We start from the raw sequence: 16,762 nt of genomic DNA on the forward strand, positions 1-16,762 counted from the left end.
ATAGAATTACAATGTTATCGGAAAAACTCAATGTTTTTATTTCTTCGCCATGGATTTTAATTCCAAATTTTTCTTGTGTTTCTTTTACTATTTGCTCGATATACAGACGACGGGTATAGGCTACATCCCTGTCTCACTCCCTTCCCAACCACTGTTGCTCTTTCGTGCCCTCGACTGGTTTCTGTATAAATTGTAAACAGTCTTTCGCTCCCTGTATTTGACCCCTGCGACATTCAGATCAGAGAGCAACGGGATTTCTTATGTTTCTTAAAGAATCTTTATTTATTCATCAACATCAACTTCAGAGTAATTCCTCTCGGATGTACTAAACTGGTGCCAGCGCTTTTTCCAAACTAGGAAGCTCACTTTTCGTTACACGGTATTTTACGGACTATTAGACGCACCTTAATTTCTAAGCAATTTTTTTCAATAAATAACATGTATGCCATTTTTATTATTAGATTGCCAAGCTGGACTAAAAAGATTCTGTTTATAAAACGACCTGACCTTAAAATCCCTGAAAATCGTCATCATTTAGTTTTGTGACCACCTAGTATTCAGTCCTCTATTTGCACATTTAGTCTTCCTCACTTCTTCTTAAGTAGCCTGCCAATTGCGAATGGTTTTTTCTGTTGGCGGATGGCCGAAATACCGCTCAGCTTCTCTGTTTTCATGTTCCTCTGCATATGGTATCGCTTTCAATTTATAGCCCACATTATATGAATGTTATATCCTAGCCAGTAATGCCACCCGAGCCCGCTGCCAAAAGGTTGGCAGCATCAAAGTCCGGACGCCGTCCGCATAAGCAGCGCCAGCGAGACAGGAAATCGCCGCAAGTCTGCGCGCGCCACCGCTGGCTTCTGGGTTCTTTAGCGCTGGAGTCGCGAGCGCTAGGACAGTTCAGTATTCGCCGCTCAGTTGTATACTCGCCACCGAATTGTGTACTTGCTAGTCAGTTGTGTGTTCATCGCAGCAGAGTTGTTGTTGGTCGTCAGCCGACGCTGACCTAGCCGCTCCGACTCGAACTAGACAGATCTCTGTAGACACGGAGTTCACTATTGTGTTTCTGTATCTTCGTCAATAAAGATAAGTACCGACTTTTATTTAATCAGAGTGTTTGAATTTCATCTTTCTGTTCACTGTTCCAGCGGACCGGTCGGCCCGCTATTAAAAGTGTGGCGGTGACTTCGTAAGCCGTTTCTACAGCGAATTGTTTGTCGCTACGATCGCCGCCACAAAAATGAATACCTTCATTTTTTCCATTACGAAACCAACTACTAACAAAATTATTTTACCGTTACCGATTACTCAAACCACTTTCAGCTCAAGTTCACTGGCACTGTAAAGTGCAATGTATCATTGGCTAGACAGTGTTATGGCTTTCTGATGGCGGCAGTGCGGGGCAGACAGTGTTAGTAAGCTCGTGAATCTCCGCAACTTGTGTTCGTCGCACTGGAGCACTGCTGCTGCCAGTTGTTTCCATTGTTGCCAGACAGGGATAGGTTTCCTGCGACATCGAATAAATGGCCATTTTTAAGACTCTCGGGAAATTTAAATCAAACACTGGACATTTTTATATTCATTTCGAGTATTAGACGCAGTCTGAATATTTGAGGCAATTTTTCGAAGAAAAACTTGCGACTTATAGCCCGTAAACTACGGTAAAGTTCAGTGCCTTCATCGATTTTTTTTTTTTACCTCATCAATGTTGGCAAAACAAAATCGGTTCATGATTCTCTTCAGACTAAGGATTAGAAACAAGTCGTAGAGGGTGATTTTCGTCGAATACGTGGCTGAGGCAACGTAACGGTTTTGTTTTTTTTGCCAAAAAAACCACGAACAAGCAACGATGAGTGAGCGGTAGCATTGTCGTGATGCAGTTTCCACGCGTGGTTTTGCCACAATTGTGGTCGTCTTCTTCGGATTGCTTCACGCAAATGGCGCCTAGCTTACAGGAAGTACTCCTTGTTGACTGCACGACCGTAAGGGAGGAACTCATGATGTGCTATGACACTGTAATCGAAGAAAACACCGAGAAGAACCTTCACATGTGATCGAGTTTGTCGAATTTTTTCGGTTTTGCCTCTTCCGGCAGTTTCCATTGGGACAACTGGGCGTCGTTTTGGACATGATACCCATATGCCAATGTTTCGTCACCTGATATAACTTGATTTAGAAGTTTTGGACCGCCGTCTATTTCATTCAGCAATCGCTGGGCGATGTCTACCATATCTTTTTTAGTGAAATTCAACAATTTCGGAACAAACTTTGCTGCTACACGTTTCATACCCAAAATATCAGAAAACATTTCTTGGCATGAGACAGTGCCAACATCATTAGCAACCTCTCTGACGGAGATCGGCGACTTTCCACAACAATTTTATTCACTTATTCCACATTCTCGTCAGCAATTGAGTACGTCCAGGCCAGTTGTCGTCTTCAATGTCTTCTTTCTCGATCCTCTTTGAAACGGTGATACCACTTGTGTACTCTTACTCATAGTACAGGGTGACACACAAAAACGGGAACATTTCCACAAAGCAATAAAACTAGAAGTGATGAAGGAAAGAAATTGCATACATAATAATTGAAACCCTACAACGTTGCCATTTACGAAACATTGATGGCATTTATCATTTTTTAAAAATTACGTCCTTTAGATAGCGTCCTCCTTTACGAATACATTCGTGAAAACCGCTGTTGAGATTCCTCATTGATCGCTGAAACGTCTCAGCTTGGGATACTGTGAATTGCATCCCGAATGCTTTGTTCTAACTCGTCCAGAGTTCTTGATCGAGTCGTGTAGACTTTGCTCTTGAGGTAGCCCCACAAGAAAATATCACAAATAGATCTGGCGATCTAGGAGGCCAGGGAATGTTACCGAATCGTGACATCACACGACTGCCAAACAATTCTTGCACGTATGTCATTGATTGCCGTGCAGTGTATGACGTCGCTCCGTCCTGTTGAAACCAGGCTTCTTGAACGTTTCGAAAGTTGTCCAATGCAGGTGTAACGAAAGTTCGTAACATCCCCACCTAACGATCGGCATTGACAGCTATTGTGTTTCCCTGTTCATTTGCAAAAAAATACGGTCACGATAATCGAATGTCATGAAACACTACACCATACTGTCAGTTCACTAGCGTGTAAAGGGCTCTCATGAACGTCATCAGGATTTGCCTTTGCCCAGTACCGTTAGTTCTGTTTATTCGCATAACCTGTGAGGTGAAAATGAGCCTCATCTGGCGTCCACAACTTCTTTCGAAATTTATCCTCATTGTTTATTTTTCTTATCATTTGTTGACAGAATCCTAATCGTAGCCGGTAATCGTTGTCCTTCAATTGTTACACCATCTGTAGTTTGTACGGATGAAATTTTAAATCGAGATGAAGAATTCTGCAAACACTCTCTCGGGACATTCCAACCACTGCTGCTTGCTTACGAATTGAACGCTGTGGGCACTGTAAGACAGACTCGTGTACAACTTCTACGTTCGCTGGACAACGCACACTTCTTAGTCGTACTGTTGGTTTCTTTTGGGGGACAGGTCCAGCGTCTAAAACGCTATTAATCCAACATTTTATCGCGTGTCTCGACGGAGCGTCATCATGACGCCCTAATTTATAAAAACGTCGATACTCCCTCTGCGCCGCTACCGAACTATCACTGTTTTTACAAAACATTTTTGTGCCTAACGCACGCTGTTGTCCGTTCCACAGATCCATAATTACGGAAATGGCGGGCTGTTTACTCGTTAACTGTCACGAAACCACAGTGCTTTCACGTCCCTATGGCTGCCACTACTCATTTCAAACATTCCCGTCATTCTGTGTCACCCCGTATATGCACATGAGCGAGGTTTCTACGGCTGCCGCCGCCTCTCTCATCCCAATCTCCATCTTTCAAGGTCATTTGAGTATCCTTCGTTAAGACCCCTCGCCGCCATTGCTTTGTTGACGTCGTCTTCCCAGCATCTTGCAGGTCCACCGTGCTTTCTTCTTTAATGTGGAGTTCTTTTCCGTACACGTTTTGTCCATCTTGTGTCTGGCATACGCTGTAAGTGACCATACCAGACTAGGCGCTTCCTTTCTATGTTAGCCTAGGGTTGTGCTTTCGACATCTCTGATCCTATCATTTCTAACATGATCGAGCCTGGAATATCCACAACCGCGTCTCCAGAAATCCATCTCGACAGCCAGCAGGCGATCTTTCTGCCCTGTATATTCGCCAAAAGCCACAGTCAACACTTTGAATAATGTGCTGTTCTTTATTCCATTTTTCCAGCGAAATTTAATGTAAATTATTTGCTCCATCTGTTTCGTAGGTAAAAATTCGCCGAGCACTCGAATACACGTATTACCTCTTGGACTTTCAACAATAAAGTATACATGCAAAAAATCTGAAAATGCAAACATACATGAGGAACATGTATACGAAGAAGATAAAAATATGTTTCCAGAATTTTCACTCTGCAGCGGAGTGTGCGATGATAAGAAACTTCCTGGCAGATTAAAACTGTGTGCCCGACCGAGACTCGATCTCGGGACCTTTGCCCTTCGCGGGCAAGTGCTCTACCAAGTGAGCTACCGAAGCACGACTCACGACCGGTACTCACAGCTTCACTTCTGCCAGTACTACCTAAAAATATGTTGCTTGAGGCTTTGCCGACAGACCTGTTGTATATATGGTTCTCGGGTGAGACGTCGGACGTCATAGTCAAAACTCCACAATATTTCATGAGCACAACTGGCCGACATCTTCAGGTGCGACGAACACACTGCTAAGGCATGACTAGAGCCCTCTGAATGTATTTCTTCATCCCAACATCAAGTTCACTATGGAGATGGAGAAAAACGGCGACCCTCCATTCCTGGATGTCTTGGTACGGAGAAAAGAAGATGGCACATTAGGTCACGCAGTGTACCGTAAACCAACGCACACGGACTTATACTTACAGGCCACCAGCTGTCACCATCTTTCGCAACAAAGTGGCGTACTGAGGACGTTGGTTCGCAGAGCACGAGCCACATCAGACTCAGACAGCTTATCCAATGAGCTACTCCATCTGCGTACCACTTTCCAACAAAATGGATACTCCGAACGGGAGATTCGCTGTGCCTTACACCCGAAGCGGGTTACCCAACGTGAGGAAGTGGAAGAAGACGAAGAACAAAGGGGAATGGTCACCTTGCCATACATCGGCGGTGTCTCTTCAAAATTAGGAAGATTATTGAAGAGGCATAAAGTTAAATGTGTCTTTCTTGGGCTCATCTAAGGACAGCCTTGGCCTACGAAGACCCGGTGTTTACGAGATTCCTTGTAGCTGTGGCATGTCTTACATCGGACAAACTTGTCGCACTGTAGAAGAGAGATGTACTGGACACCGACGCTACACTCGTCTGGAGCAACCAGAGAAGTCTGCAGTGGCCGAGCATTGTCTCAGTACTGGCCATTCTATTGAGTTATCGTTGTTGTTGTGGCCTTCAGTCCTGAGACTGGTTTGATGCAGCTCTCCATGCTACTCTATCCTGTGCAAGCTTCTTCATCTCCCAGTACCTACTGCAACCTACATCCTTCTGAATCTGCTTGGTGTATTCATCTCTTCCTCTCCCTCTAAGATTTTTACCCTCCACGCTGTCCTCCAATACTAAATTGGTGATCCCTTGGTGCCTCAGAACATGTCCCACCAACCGATCCCTTCTTCTAGTCAAGTTGTGCCACAAACTTCTCCCCAACCCTCCTCATAGTTATGTGATCTACCCATCTAAACTTCAGCATTCTTCTGCAGCACCACATTTCGAAAGATTCTATTCTCTTCTTGTCTAAACTATTTACCGTCCACGTTTCACTACCATACATCGCTGAACTCCATGCAAATACTTTCAGAAACGACTTCCTGACACTTAAATCTATACTCGATGTTAACAAATTTCTCTTCTTCGGAAACACTTTCCTTGCCATTGCCAGTCTACATTTTATACCCTTTCTACTTCGACCACCATCAGTTATTTTGCTCCCCAAATAGCAAAACTCATTTACTACTTTAAGTGTCTAATTTCCTAATCTAATTCCTTTAGCATCACCTGACTTATTTCGACTACATTCCATCATCCTCATTTTGCTTTTGTTGATGTTCATCTTATGTCCTCCTTTCAAGACACTGTCCATACCGTTCAACTGCTCTTCCAAGTCCTTTGCTGTCTCTGACAGAATTACAATGTCATCGGCGAACCTCAAAGTTTTTATTTCTTCTCCATGGATTTTAATACCTACTCCGAATTTTTCTTTTGTTTCCTTCACTGCTTGCTCAATATGCAGATTGAATAACGTTGGGGAGGGGCTACAACCCTGTCTCACTCCCTTCCCAACCACTGCTTCGCTTTCATGCCCCTCCTCTCTTACAACTGCTATCTAGTTTCTGCACAATTTGTAAATAGCCTTTCGCTCGCAGTATTTTACCCCTGCCGCCTTCAGATTTTGAAAGAGAGTATTCCATTCAACATTGTCGAAAGCTTTCTCTAAGTCTACAAATGGTAGAAACGTAGGTTTGCCTTTCCTTAATCTAGTTTCTAACATAAGTCGTAGGGTCAGTATTGCCTCACGTGTTCCAATATTTTTACGGAATCCAAACTGATCTTCCCCGAGGTCGGCTTCTACTAGTTTTTCCATTCGTCTGTAAAGAATACGCGCTAGTATTTTGCACCAGTGACTTATTAAACTGATAGTTCGGTAATTTTCACACCTGTCAACACCTGCATTCTTTGGGATTGGAATTATTACATTCTTCTTGAAGTCTGAGGGTATTTCGCCTGTCTTATACATCTTGCTCACCAGATGGTAGAGTTTTGTCAGGACTGGTTCTCCCAAGGCTGTCAGTAGTTCTAATGGAATGTTGTCTACTCCCGGGGCCTTGTTTCGACTCAGGTCTTTCAGTGCTCTGTCAAACTCTTCACGCAGAATCATATCTCCCATTTCATCTTCATCTACATCCTCTTCCACTTCCATAATATTGTCCTCAAGTACATCGCCCTTGTATAGACCCTCTATATACTCCTTCCACCTTCCACCTGAATTAGCAACACACCAAAATTCTCGCGTCGACGAGTTCGTACTGGGACAGTATTATTAAGGAAGCAGTGGTAATACGTAGCTCGACGAATCTTGTAAACAGAGACACGGATTTTCAGCTCAGTACGGCTTGGGATCCATCATTGGCCACATTGAAGTCGCATCGAGCAGTGAGGAGTACTATTGGTCATACGACGGATGACGATTCGCCAAAACATAAATATTCTGTTGGCAACGGGAGGATAGTCACGCGCGTACGCGGACGCGTATCCTTGCCTGCGGCTTCCGACAGAGGTCGCTGGGGCGGCCGATGGCAGCGCAGAGCATCAGCGGCAGCCTCCGCGCGTGCGCCGACGTCTTTGGTTCTTCATCCTGTAGGTGGCGTTGCTGTCCTTCCAGCTATCGGCTGCTATCGTCGCTATTAGCCATCGAATTTGGCGCCTCCACGCATGCGCACTTACTGCCTAAGACTGGCATAAATAGGGGGCTCTTAGTCATGCCTTTCCATCCGTAACACGGATTCCTACACCTTATTCCCCTTCACCGGTGTGCCCCAGGGTTCCGTCCTCTCCCCTCTTCTGTACTTCTTGTATTCGGCGGACATGCCGCCACCTTCACTCCCCATCCACCATCTCTAGTTTGCCGATGACACCGCCTTGCTTGCCCTCGCCCCCACCCTGCAACGCTCCTACCACCTTCTGCAGTCCCATCTTGACCGATTCACCACTTGGTGCGACCAGTGGTTGCTTAATGTCAATGCTTCCATAATCCAGGCGATCATTGTAGGCAAACCCATCCCTTCCTTCCGCCTCCTCGACTACTATGTCACCGTCTATGGCCATCCTATTGCCCTCACCCCCGCCCTTAAGTATCTTGACGTCACCCTCGACCGTCTCCTCTCCTGGACCCCCCACCTCCGGATGATCCAAGCTGAGGCACGCTCCCGACTCCATCTCCTCGAGCTCCCTTCTGGCTGTACATGGGGTCTGGAGCTGTCCTCCCTCCTCCACACCTATGAATCCCTCATCCACCCTATCCTCTGCTACGCCCACTCTGCCTGGATCTCCGCCCCTCCTACCTTTTACAACTCCCTTCAGATCCTCGAACGCCATGCTCTTCGCCTCGCCTATCGCATCCGTCTCCCCTCCCCCACGTGGATCCTGCATGACTCTCTGTTCCCCCACCTCCTCCTTTTCCTCGAACCGATACAGATCCACTACACCTCCCATAAACTCGATCCTCCTCACCCGCTGGTCTCCCATCCTCTCCCGCCCCCGTCTGCTGCCGCGCCTGTACTTCCACGTCCCACCTGCTCTCCATCTCTCCACTCTCCATACCCTCTCCCAATGTGGCTTCCGCCAGCTCCCCCTCCCTGATGATGCCCTCCTCCCCTCCACCTACCCCTCCTACCAACTTTGATCCTCCTCCCTCTTCCTGTGTTTGTTCCTATGGGCACCCTCTCTCCCTTCTGTCCCCCTTCCCTCCCTCCTCCCTTTCTCCCCCTTGGTCCCCTGGGCTTCCCCTACCCCCATACCTTCATTCCTCCCGCCATCTCCTCTGCCCTTGACATCTCTGCTCTCCCCTCTCCCTCCGTCACCACCTGCTTACCCTCTTGGCAGGTCCCCAGACTCGCACACATTAAGTGAACATTCCCGCGCCGGAGATCATTGGTTCAAATGGTTCAAATGGCTCTGAGCACTATGGGACTTAACATCTGTGGTCATCAGTCCCCTAGAACTTAGAACTACTTAAACCCAACTAACCTAAGGACATCACACACATCCATGCCCGAGGCAGGGTTCGAACCTGCGACCGTAGCAATCGCGCGGTTCCGGACTGCGCGCCTAGAACCGCTGGACCACCACGGCAGGCCGGGAGATCATTGCCATCGTTTTAGTGTGTGTGCCGTCGTGTTTGTGCCTCAGTGTTTTTCGCCGCCCACGCTCCATCGTTCACGTGTCGTCTCCGACATCAGTGTCCGTGTGCAGTGCCATCTGTTTCTTTAGGTGTCTTTGCGTGTGAACGGCTACGTGTTATTTGTTCTCTGTGTCTACTGTTTATTGCCCCCCCCCCCCCAATTAGTTCTGTATATTCTGTGACTCAATTGTTTTTCTTTTGTAAAACTTGTGGCTGAAGAGCAGCGTAGTGTGCTGCTGCCAGCCCACCTTATGTATGGTGTTAAATAACAATAAAAACGGACTGATGACCTTAGCTGTTTAGTCCCCCCCCCTTCAACATCCCATCCCCCCCCCCAACAATAAAAAAAAATCATGCCTTTGCAGTGTGTTCGTCGCACCTGAAGATGTCGGCCAGCTGCGCTGATGAAATATTGTGGAGTTTTCACAATGACATCCGACGTCTCGACCGAAAACCATATATACAAGATAGAAATAGGTTTGAAAATCAGACGTATATAAGCCGCGGAATTAAAAAATTCGCACAAACAATCCTGTAAAGTTCTTTTGTACAGCACACGATCGGTTTAGGGCTCTTCTACTCCCATCTTCAGGCGTCGTAACTTGATGCTGTGACCCCGAGCGCCGCAGTGGATGAGTAGCAAAGCATGCATAAGACTGTACTATTTTCAACTTCTGGTAAATAATTCCCGTTACTTTTTGATTAAACCTGGTACGTGGGATGTCATGGTGGTACTCACCACGTCCGGCCCTCCAGGGCGGCACCACGGTGAGGGTGGCGGTGCTGGCGCCCACGTGGTGCCTAAGGCTGGCGCATCTGCGGCTCACCCTCACACGTGTCGTCTTCACCGCGCCGGGGTCCTGGAACACACGAGAGGGCAGGCTGTCACACGAGACCAGGAAGGGGCACTGTCAAGCCTTCTACTGCCCTTCAGCCAAACACACAGGTGGCAGTCTTGGACCGAGAGAGGTGGCGCAGTGGTTAGCACACTGGACTCGGATTTGGGAGGACGATGGTTCAAACCCGCGTCCGGCTATCCTGATTTAGGTTTTCCGTAATTTTCCTAAATCGGTTCAGGAAAATGCTGGGATGGTTTCTTTGAAAGGCCAATGCCGCTTCCGTTCCCCATCCTCCCCTAATCCTATGAGACCGATGACCTCGCTGTTTGTCCCCCTTCGCCGAATCAACCAACCAACGTAATACTCCTTTGTGTCTGCAAAATATGTGCAAGCTCATTCCTGTCTGTAAGACCAAGGCAAAGAGATGACACAGTACGAGAGTCGTTCAATAATTAAAGAGACAAATTAGTCTGCGGAAAATACTGTTAGTAGGGCAAGTTTGGTACTTTTATGGCTTTAAGTTGGCATCACTGGTATGAGCCCTGATCAGCTGCTGTGTCAACGTTGTTGTGCTTATAACCTCAGGAATACGTTTCAATATGCCCAAACCGACGAAACGTCCACGTTAGTTGATCAACGTTCTGGTATTAATTTTTTACTTGCTGAAGGCCAGAAACCAGTGAATATATACTGTACAGTGTCTAAAGTTTATGGTAAGGGTTGTATGAATAGTGCAAATTTTTACACGCGAGTAGAGCAGTCCAAAAATGGTCGCGATTCAGTGACTGACGAACACCGTTCTGACCGACCAGTTACATTTTCAGCTCCCTCACTCGAAAGTCGAAAAATGGTTCAAATGGCTCTGAGCACTGTGGTACTTAACATCTGAAGTCATCAGTCCCCTAGAACTTAGAACTTCTTAAACCTAACTAATCTAAGGACATTAGACATCCACACTCGAGGCAGGATTCGAACCTGCGGCCATAGCAGTCGCGCGGTTCCGCCTGAAGCGCCTAGAACCGCTCGGCCACCGCGGCCGGCCCTTGAAAGTCGAATTGATGACATTATTCTTGCCGACCGCCTTGTGACTGTGGAAATGAATGTTGATAAGGTTCAAGTTAGTATTGTTACAGTCTATAACTTTATCTGTAACAAGCTGAAGTATCGCAAAACATGTGCAAGATGGGTCCCAAAGGAGTTGACGCGGCTACACAAGGAAACAAGGTTGGTAGTGTGCACAGAGCTAAAGGAACGTTATGAAAGAGAATATGAGGACTTTCTCAGCAAAATTTTAACTTGTGATGAAACTTGGGTTCACTATTATGAGCCAGAATCAAAAAGACAAAGCACGGAGTGGAAGCACACCAACTCACCCGTCAAGAAAAAATCCAAACCCCAAACATCAGCAGGAAAAGTCATGTTGACGGGCCGGCCGGAGTGGCCGAGTGGTTCTAGGCGCTACAGTCTGGAACCACGGTACCGCTACGGTCGCAGGTTCGAATCCTGCCTCAGGCGTGGATGTGTGTGATGTCCTTGGGTTAGTTGCGTTTAAGTAGTTCTTTTAGGGGACTGATGACCTCAGAAGCTAGTCCCATAGTGCTCAGAGCCATGTTGACGGTTTTTTGGGATGCTGATGATCCAATTTATTGTGACTATCTCGAAGAGCAGCGTACAATGAACAGCCAACACTACTCGGATCTGCTTTTAAACAAGGCCGTGGATCTCAGAGGAGAGGTGTGATTCTCCAGCAAGACAACGCAGGTCCTCATATTGCTCAACTAATCCGTGAAACCATCGACAAAATGGGCTAGAAAATACTGCCTCACCCCCCTTACAGGGCTGACTTAGCACCTAGTGATCTCCATTTTTCTGGTGCACTGAAGGAAGCATTACGTGTGAAGAGGTTCCAGGACAACGAGGACGTGAAAAAGTTTGTGGGAAATTGGTTCAAACATCAAGATAAAGAGTTCTTTGCACCTGGAATAAAAAAGCTTGTAGCCCGTTAGAACAGGTGCATAAATGTTGAAGGGGGTTATGTTGAAAAGTAGAAAAATTACTGTAAAAATAAATGCTTATTTCTCCAGACCAGTTTGTCTCTTTAATTATTGAATGACCCTCGTAAATTTTTAAATCAATGCCTATTGACAAACCGAAAGTAAGGTAAATTAGAATGTCAGTGACGTTTATTGGAGGATTCTGGTGCAAGTTATGTAGGACATATCGTATTTGCAATAGTTCCTATACCGACACTTGTACAATACCCGCGGTAGCAGACACTAAAGAAGATCGCAAGTGCATACAGTAGTCATGTGGATTCTGAGCAGTAACGAGACAACACAGATTGTGTTAAAAATGACCACCAGCAGCAACAGTACACGCTTGCAGTCTGGTATGGAACGACTGCTACACACGTGCTAGCGTTTCAGCGGAGAATGTTCGAGTGCGCTGCAGTAATACGTGGTTGCATTTCATCGGATGTAGCCGGTATGTCCTTGTGGACGACATCTTTCAGCTTTCCCCACAGGAAAAGTCTACAGGTGTGAAATCCAGTGAACAGGTCGGCCAAGGTGCAAGTCCTTGTCGCCCGATCCAACGATTTGGAAACAATACGTGAAGACATGCTGTGGTACATCGTGCACTACAGGCTGGACAGCAGTCATACTGGTGACAGGAACTTCAGAGGAACATCTTCTGTCATCCAAGGAAAATAGTCTATTCAGAGGCCGCGATACTTGTGCATGTATTTCTTCTACGAAAAACGGGACTATGAGGTGATGATTCTCTATCCTAGGCCACACGTTTACACTCCATGGGCGCAGACGCTACACCTGACGAAGCCAATGAGGTTTCTCAACAGACCAATAGTGCCTGTTTCGGCTGTTTACTTGGCCTTGTTTGCTAAATGTGGCTCCATCATTAAACAGATGATACAGTATGTGATCAAAGGTATCTGGACACCTGGCTGAAAATGACTTACAGGTTCGTGGCGCCCTACATCGGTAATGCTGGAATTAAATATTATGTTGGCCCACACTTAGCCTTGATGACAGCTTCCACTCGGGCACACCTACGCTCAATCAGGTGCTGGAAGGTTTTTTGGGGAATGGCAGTCCACTCTTCACGGAGTGCTGCACTGAGGAGAGGTATCGATGTCGGTCAGTGAGGTCTGGCACGAAGTCGGCGTTCCAAAACATCCCAGAGGTGTTCTAGAGGATTCAGGTCAGGACTCTGTGGAGGCCAGTCCATTACAGTGATGTTGTTGTCGTGTAAGCACTCCGCCACAGGCCGTACATTATGAAGAGGTGCTCGATCGTATTGAGAAATGCAATCGCCATCCCCGAATTGATCTTCAACAGTTGGAAGCAAGAAGGTGCTTAAAACATCTGTACTGTGATAGTGCCAGCCAAAAATGGGGTGCAAGCCCCCTCCATGAAAAACACGACCACACCATAACACCACCGCCTTGGAATTTTAATGTTAGCACTACACGCGCTGGCAGATGACGTTCACCGGGCGTTCGCCATACCCACACCCTGCCATCGGATCGCCACACAACGTTTTTCCACTGTCCAGTCGTCTAGTGTTTACGCTCCTTACACCGACAGAGGCGTCGTTTGCCATTTACCGGCGTGATGTGTGGCTTATCAGCAGCCGGTTCTCACCTCCAACCTGTCATAGTTCTTGCAGTGGATTCACATGCAGTCTGGAATTCCTGTTTGATGGCCTGGATAGATGTCTGTGGTGTCACCGCTAGACACCACACTTGCTAGGTGGTAGCCTTTAAATCGGCCGCGGTCCGCTAGTATACGTCGGACCCGCGTGTCGCCACTGTCAGTGATTGCAGAACGAGCGCCGCCACACGGCAGGTCTAGAGAGACTTCCTAGCACTCGCCCCAGTTGTACAGCCGACTTTGCTAGCGATGCTACACTGACAAATACGCTCTCATTTGCCGAGACGATAGTTAGCATAGCCTTCAGCTACGTCATTTGCTACGATCTAGCAAGGCGCCATTATCAACAGATATTTAACTTGTGATGCCTGTACCATCAGACCGATGTTCTCCAATTATGGATTAAAGTTAAGTATTGTACCAGTTACCTCCTGTTTTGCTAGTCTTATTTCTCTGACCTGTTCCAGACCTCACGCCAGCCTGCGTGAGTTTAAACGCGTGCCTTTCGGCTACCGGTCACAGTGGATTGGCTGCCTGGCCAGTCCACTACAGTTGGCGACGAGTATAAAAACGGTCTTCTTTATATTGCACTAATTTACTTGTGTCATGGCTTCGCCACAATCTCCAGATGTACTGTCCGAATTTTATCGCTTGCAGAATCAGCAGAAGCAGGCCTTTTTGGATGCCCTTGGACAGCTCGTCCAGGGTCAACGTGCAATGCAAAACGATGCGGGGGCCGCCGCTCCACCACTACCGCAGCCACAACACGCAGTTGCACCACCTTTTCGTCCTTTAGATGCGGCACTGGAAAGCTGGACGGAGTGGTCACGCCAATTCGGATTCCATCTCGCCGCCTACAGAATTCAAGGTATTGTGATCTCCGGAAAGACAGAAGAAGAACATCTTGCCAATCTCAGAACATTATTTCAGGTCTTGCGACAAAATGGTCTTCGCTTGCGGAAGGACAAATGTGTGTTTTTTGCTCGGGACTTACCCTATCTGGGACATGTAATCAATGCCCAAGGCATACATCCCAGTCCAGAGTACCTCCGTGCCATACAGGACTTGCCTTCGCCGCAGAATTTGAAGCAGCTACAGAGTGTGCTGGGAAAAATCAATTATTATCATAAATATGTGCGCAACGCCTCTTCCATTTCAGCTCCGGACCAGATGTCGTCTTCGCCCGTCGGGTGCCCCGTTCTGATGGAGGTCGACCCTTCGGCCCCCCCTGTCTCTCCGCGGGCGCATACACCGCATGTTGGCGTGCACCCTGGACTAGGTTTTCAGGCGTTTCCTAGCTCCCCTCGGACCGAATGGCAGGGTGCGGGTGGCACAGCCTCGCCTGTTGTTAGGCTCCCCACCTCGTCGCATACGTCAACATGGGGTCCTCCCCGCGGCGGGCGGAAGCCTTATAACACAACCGTACGCCGATTTGCGGGGGAGGATTGTGGTGTCACCGCTAGACACCACACTTGCTAGGTGGTAGCCTTTAAATCGCTGCGGTCCGCTAGTATACGTCGGACCCGCGTGTCGCCGCTATCAGTGATTGCAGACCGAGCGCCGCCACACGGCAGGTCTAGAGAGACTTCCTAGCACTCGCCCCAGTTGTACAGCCGACTTTGCTAGCGATGCTACACTGACAAATACGCTCTCATTTGCCGAGACGATAGTTAGCATAGCCTTCAGCTACGTCATTTGCTACGACCTAGCAAGGTGCCATTATCAATAGATATTTAACTTGTGATGCCTGTACCATCAGACCAATGTTCTCCAATTATGGATTAAAGTTAAGTATTCTACCAGTTACATCCTGTTTTGCTAGTCTTATTTCTATGACCTGTTCCAGACCTCACGCCAGCCTGCGTGAGCTTAAACGCGTGCCTTTCGGCTACCGGTCATAGTGGATTGGCTGTCTGGCCAGTCCACTACAATGTCTGCCTATTACACTTTACGATCCTCTTCAACTGTCGACGGTCTCTGTCAGTCAACACACGAGGTCGGCCTGTACGTTTTTGTGCTGTACGTGTCCCTTCACGTTTCCACTTCAGTACCACATCGGAAACAATGGACCTAGGGACGTTTAGGAGTGTGGAAATCTCGCGTACCGACGTATGACGCAAGTGACACCCAATCACCTGTCCACGTTCGAAGTCCGTGAGTTCCACGGAGCGCCCATGCCACTCTCTCACGGTGTCTAATGACTACTGAGGTCGCTGAAATGGAGTACCTGGCAGTAGGTGGCAGCACAATACACGTAATATGAAAAACGTGTGTTTTTGAGGGTGTGCGAATACTTTTGACCACATAGTGTGCACCTGGAGTGTCCTGTCTTAGTGCCCATGTACAGAAGTTAACAAGATTCTCACAATCGTTTCCATGCACGTCTTGATGGAGACATGTGACAGAGATGGAACTTACGTCGACGAAGAATGTATGGCCAATTCCTCATGCGAGAGCGCAGTAGCTAATGTGCGTATCAACTGCAACAGCAGCAAGAGCATAAATTCCCCTCCTCTTCTATCTTTCCTTGTTTCCTTCTGTTACGTTGTGTAGGTGTTACAATACCATTTTCACGTAAGTAATTGAAGAGGCTATTAAATAATTGCCGAGATGGTTGACATCTATTGGGACATCTTGCTGCATACACTGTACAAGAACGAACTGCATTCTTCGCACACTCTCCACGTACCATGAGCATGTTGGGTTTTTCTGCCCGCCGTCCTCTCACGACCTACTGCTTTGACTGGCACACAGTAACTAACCAACTAGCAAGTCCCAGTGCACCCAAGGAACATGTAGACACAGTGTAAGCAAACACAACAACATCATACCTAGCAGCTACACAGGTCTAATGGCACAAACAAGTGTAAGTGTGGAAACCTCTGAAAATACCATTAGCACTATAGTCTTCCTACGAACACTACTGACATTCTAATTTACCCTAATATTAGTATGTTAAATGTCAATCGTCCAACATCCTTGTCGCAGTGGTAACACCGGGTCCCGTCAGAACACAGAAGTTAAGCGCTGTCGAGCTGGGCTAGCACTTGGGTGGGTGACCATTCGGTCTGCCGAGCGCTGTTGGCAAGCGGGGTGCACTCAGCCCTTGTGAGGCAAACTGAGGAGGTACTTGATTGAGAAGTAGCGGCTCCGGTCACAGAAACGGACATACGGCTTGGAGAGTGGCGTGCTGACCACATGCCCCTCCGTATCAGCATCCAGTGACGCCTGTGGGCTGAGGATGACACGGCGGCCGGTCGGTG

General features: G+C 47.5%; 1 protein-coding gene across 1 annotated transcript in view; it reads right to left on the reverse strand.

Moving 5' to 3' along the window:
- Positions 1-10,225, reverse strand: part of LOC124553239 (tbc2 translation factor, chloroplastic-like) — a 486,991-nt gene extending 476,766 nt beyond the window's left edge. The window contains exons 1-2 of the mRNA XM_047127128.1: positions 10,182-10,225; positions 9,729-9,871 (exon numbers count right to left, since the gene is read on the reverse strand). Of these exons, the coding sequence (XP_046983084.1) occupies positions 9,729-9,871; positions 10,182-10,225 (187 nt within the window). The remainder of the gene's footprint in view (positions 1-9,728; positions 9,872-10,181) is intronic.
- Between the last annotated feature and the right edge of the window lie 6,537 nt (positions 10,226-16,762).

Source organism: Schistocerca americana, chromosome 11 (genome assembly GCF_021461395.2).
Source record: "Schistocerca americana isolate TAMUIC-IGC-003095 chromosome 11, iqSchAmer2.1, whole genome shotgun sequence".
Classification (NCBI taxonomy): Eukaryota; Metazoa; Arthropoda; class Insecta; order Orthoptera; family Acrididae; genus Schistocerca; species Schistocerca americana.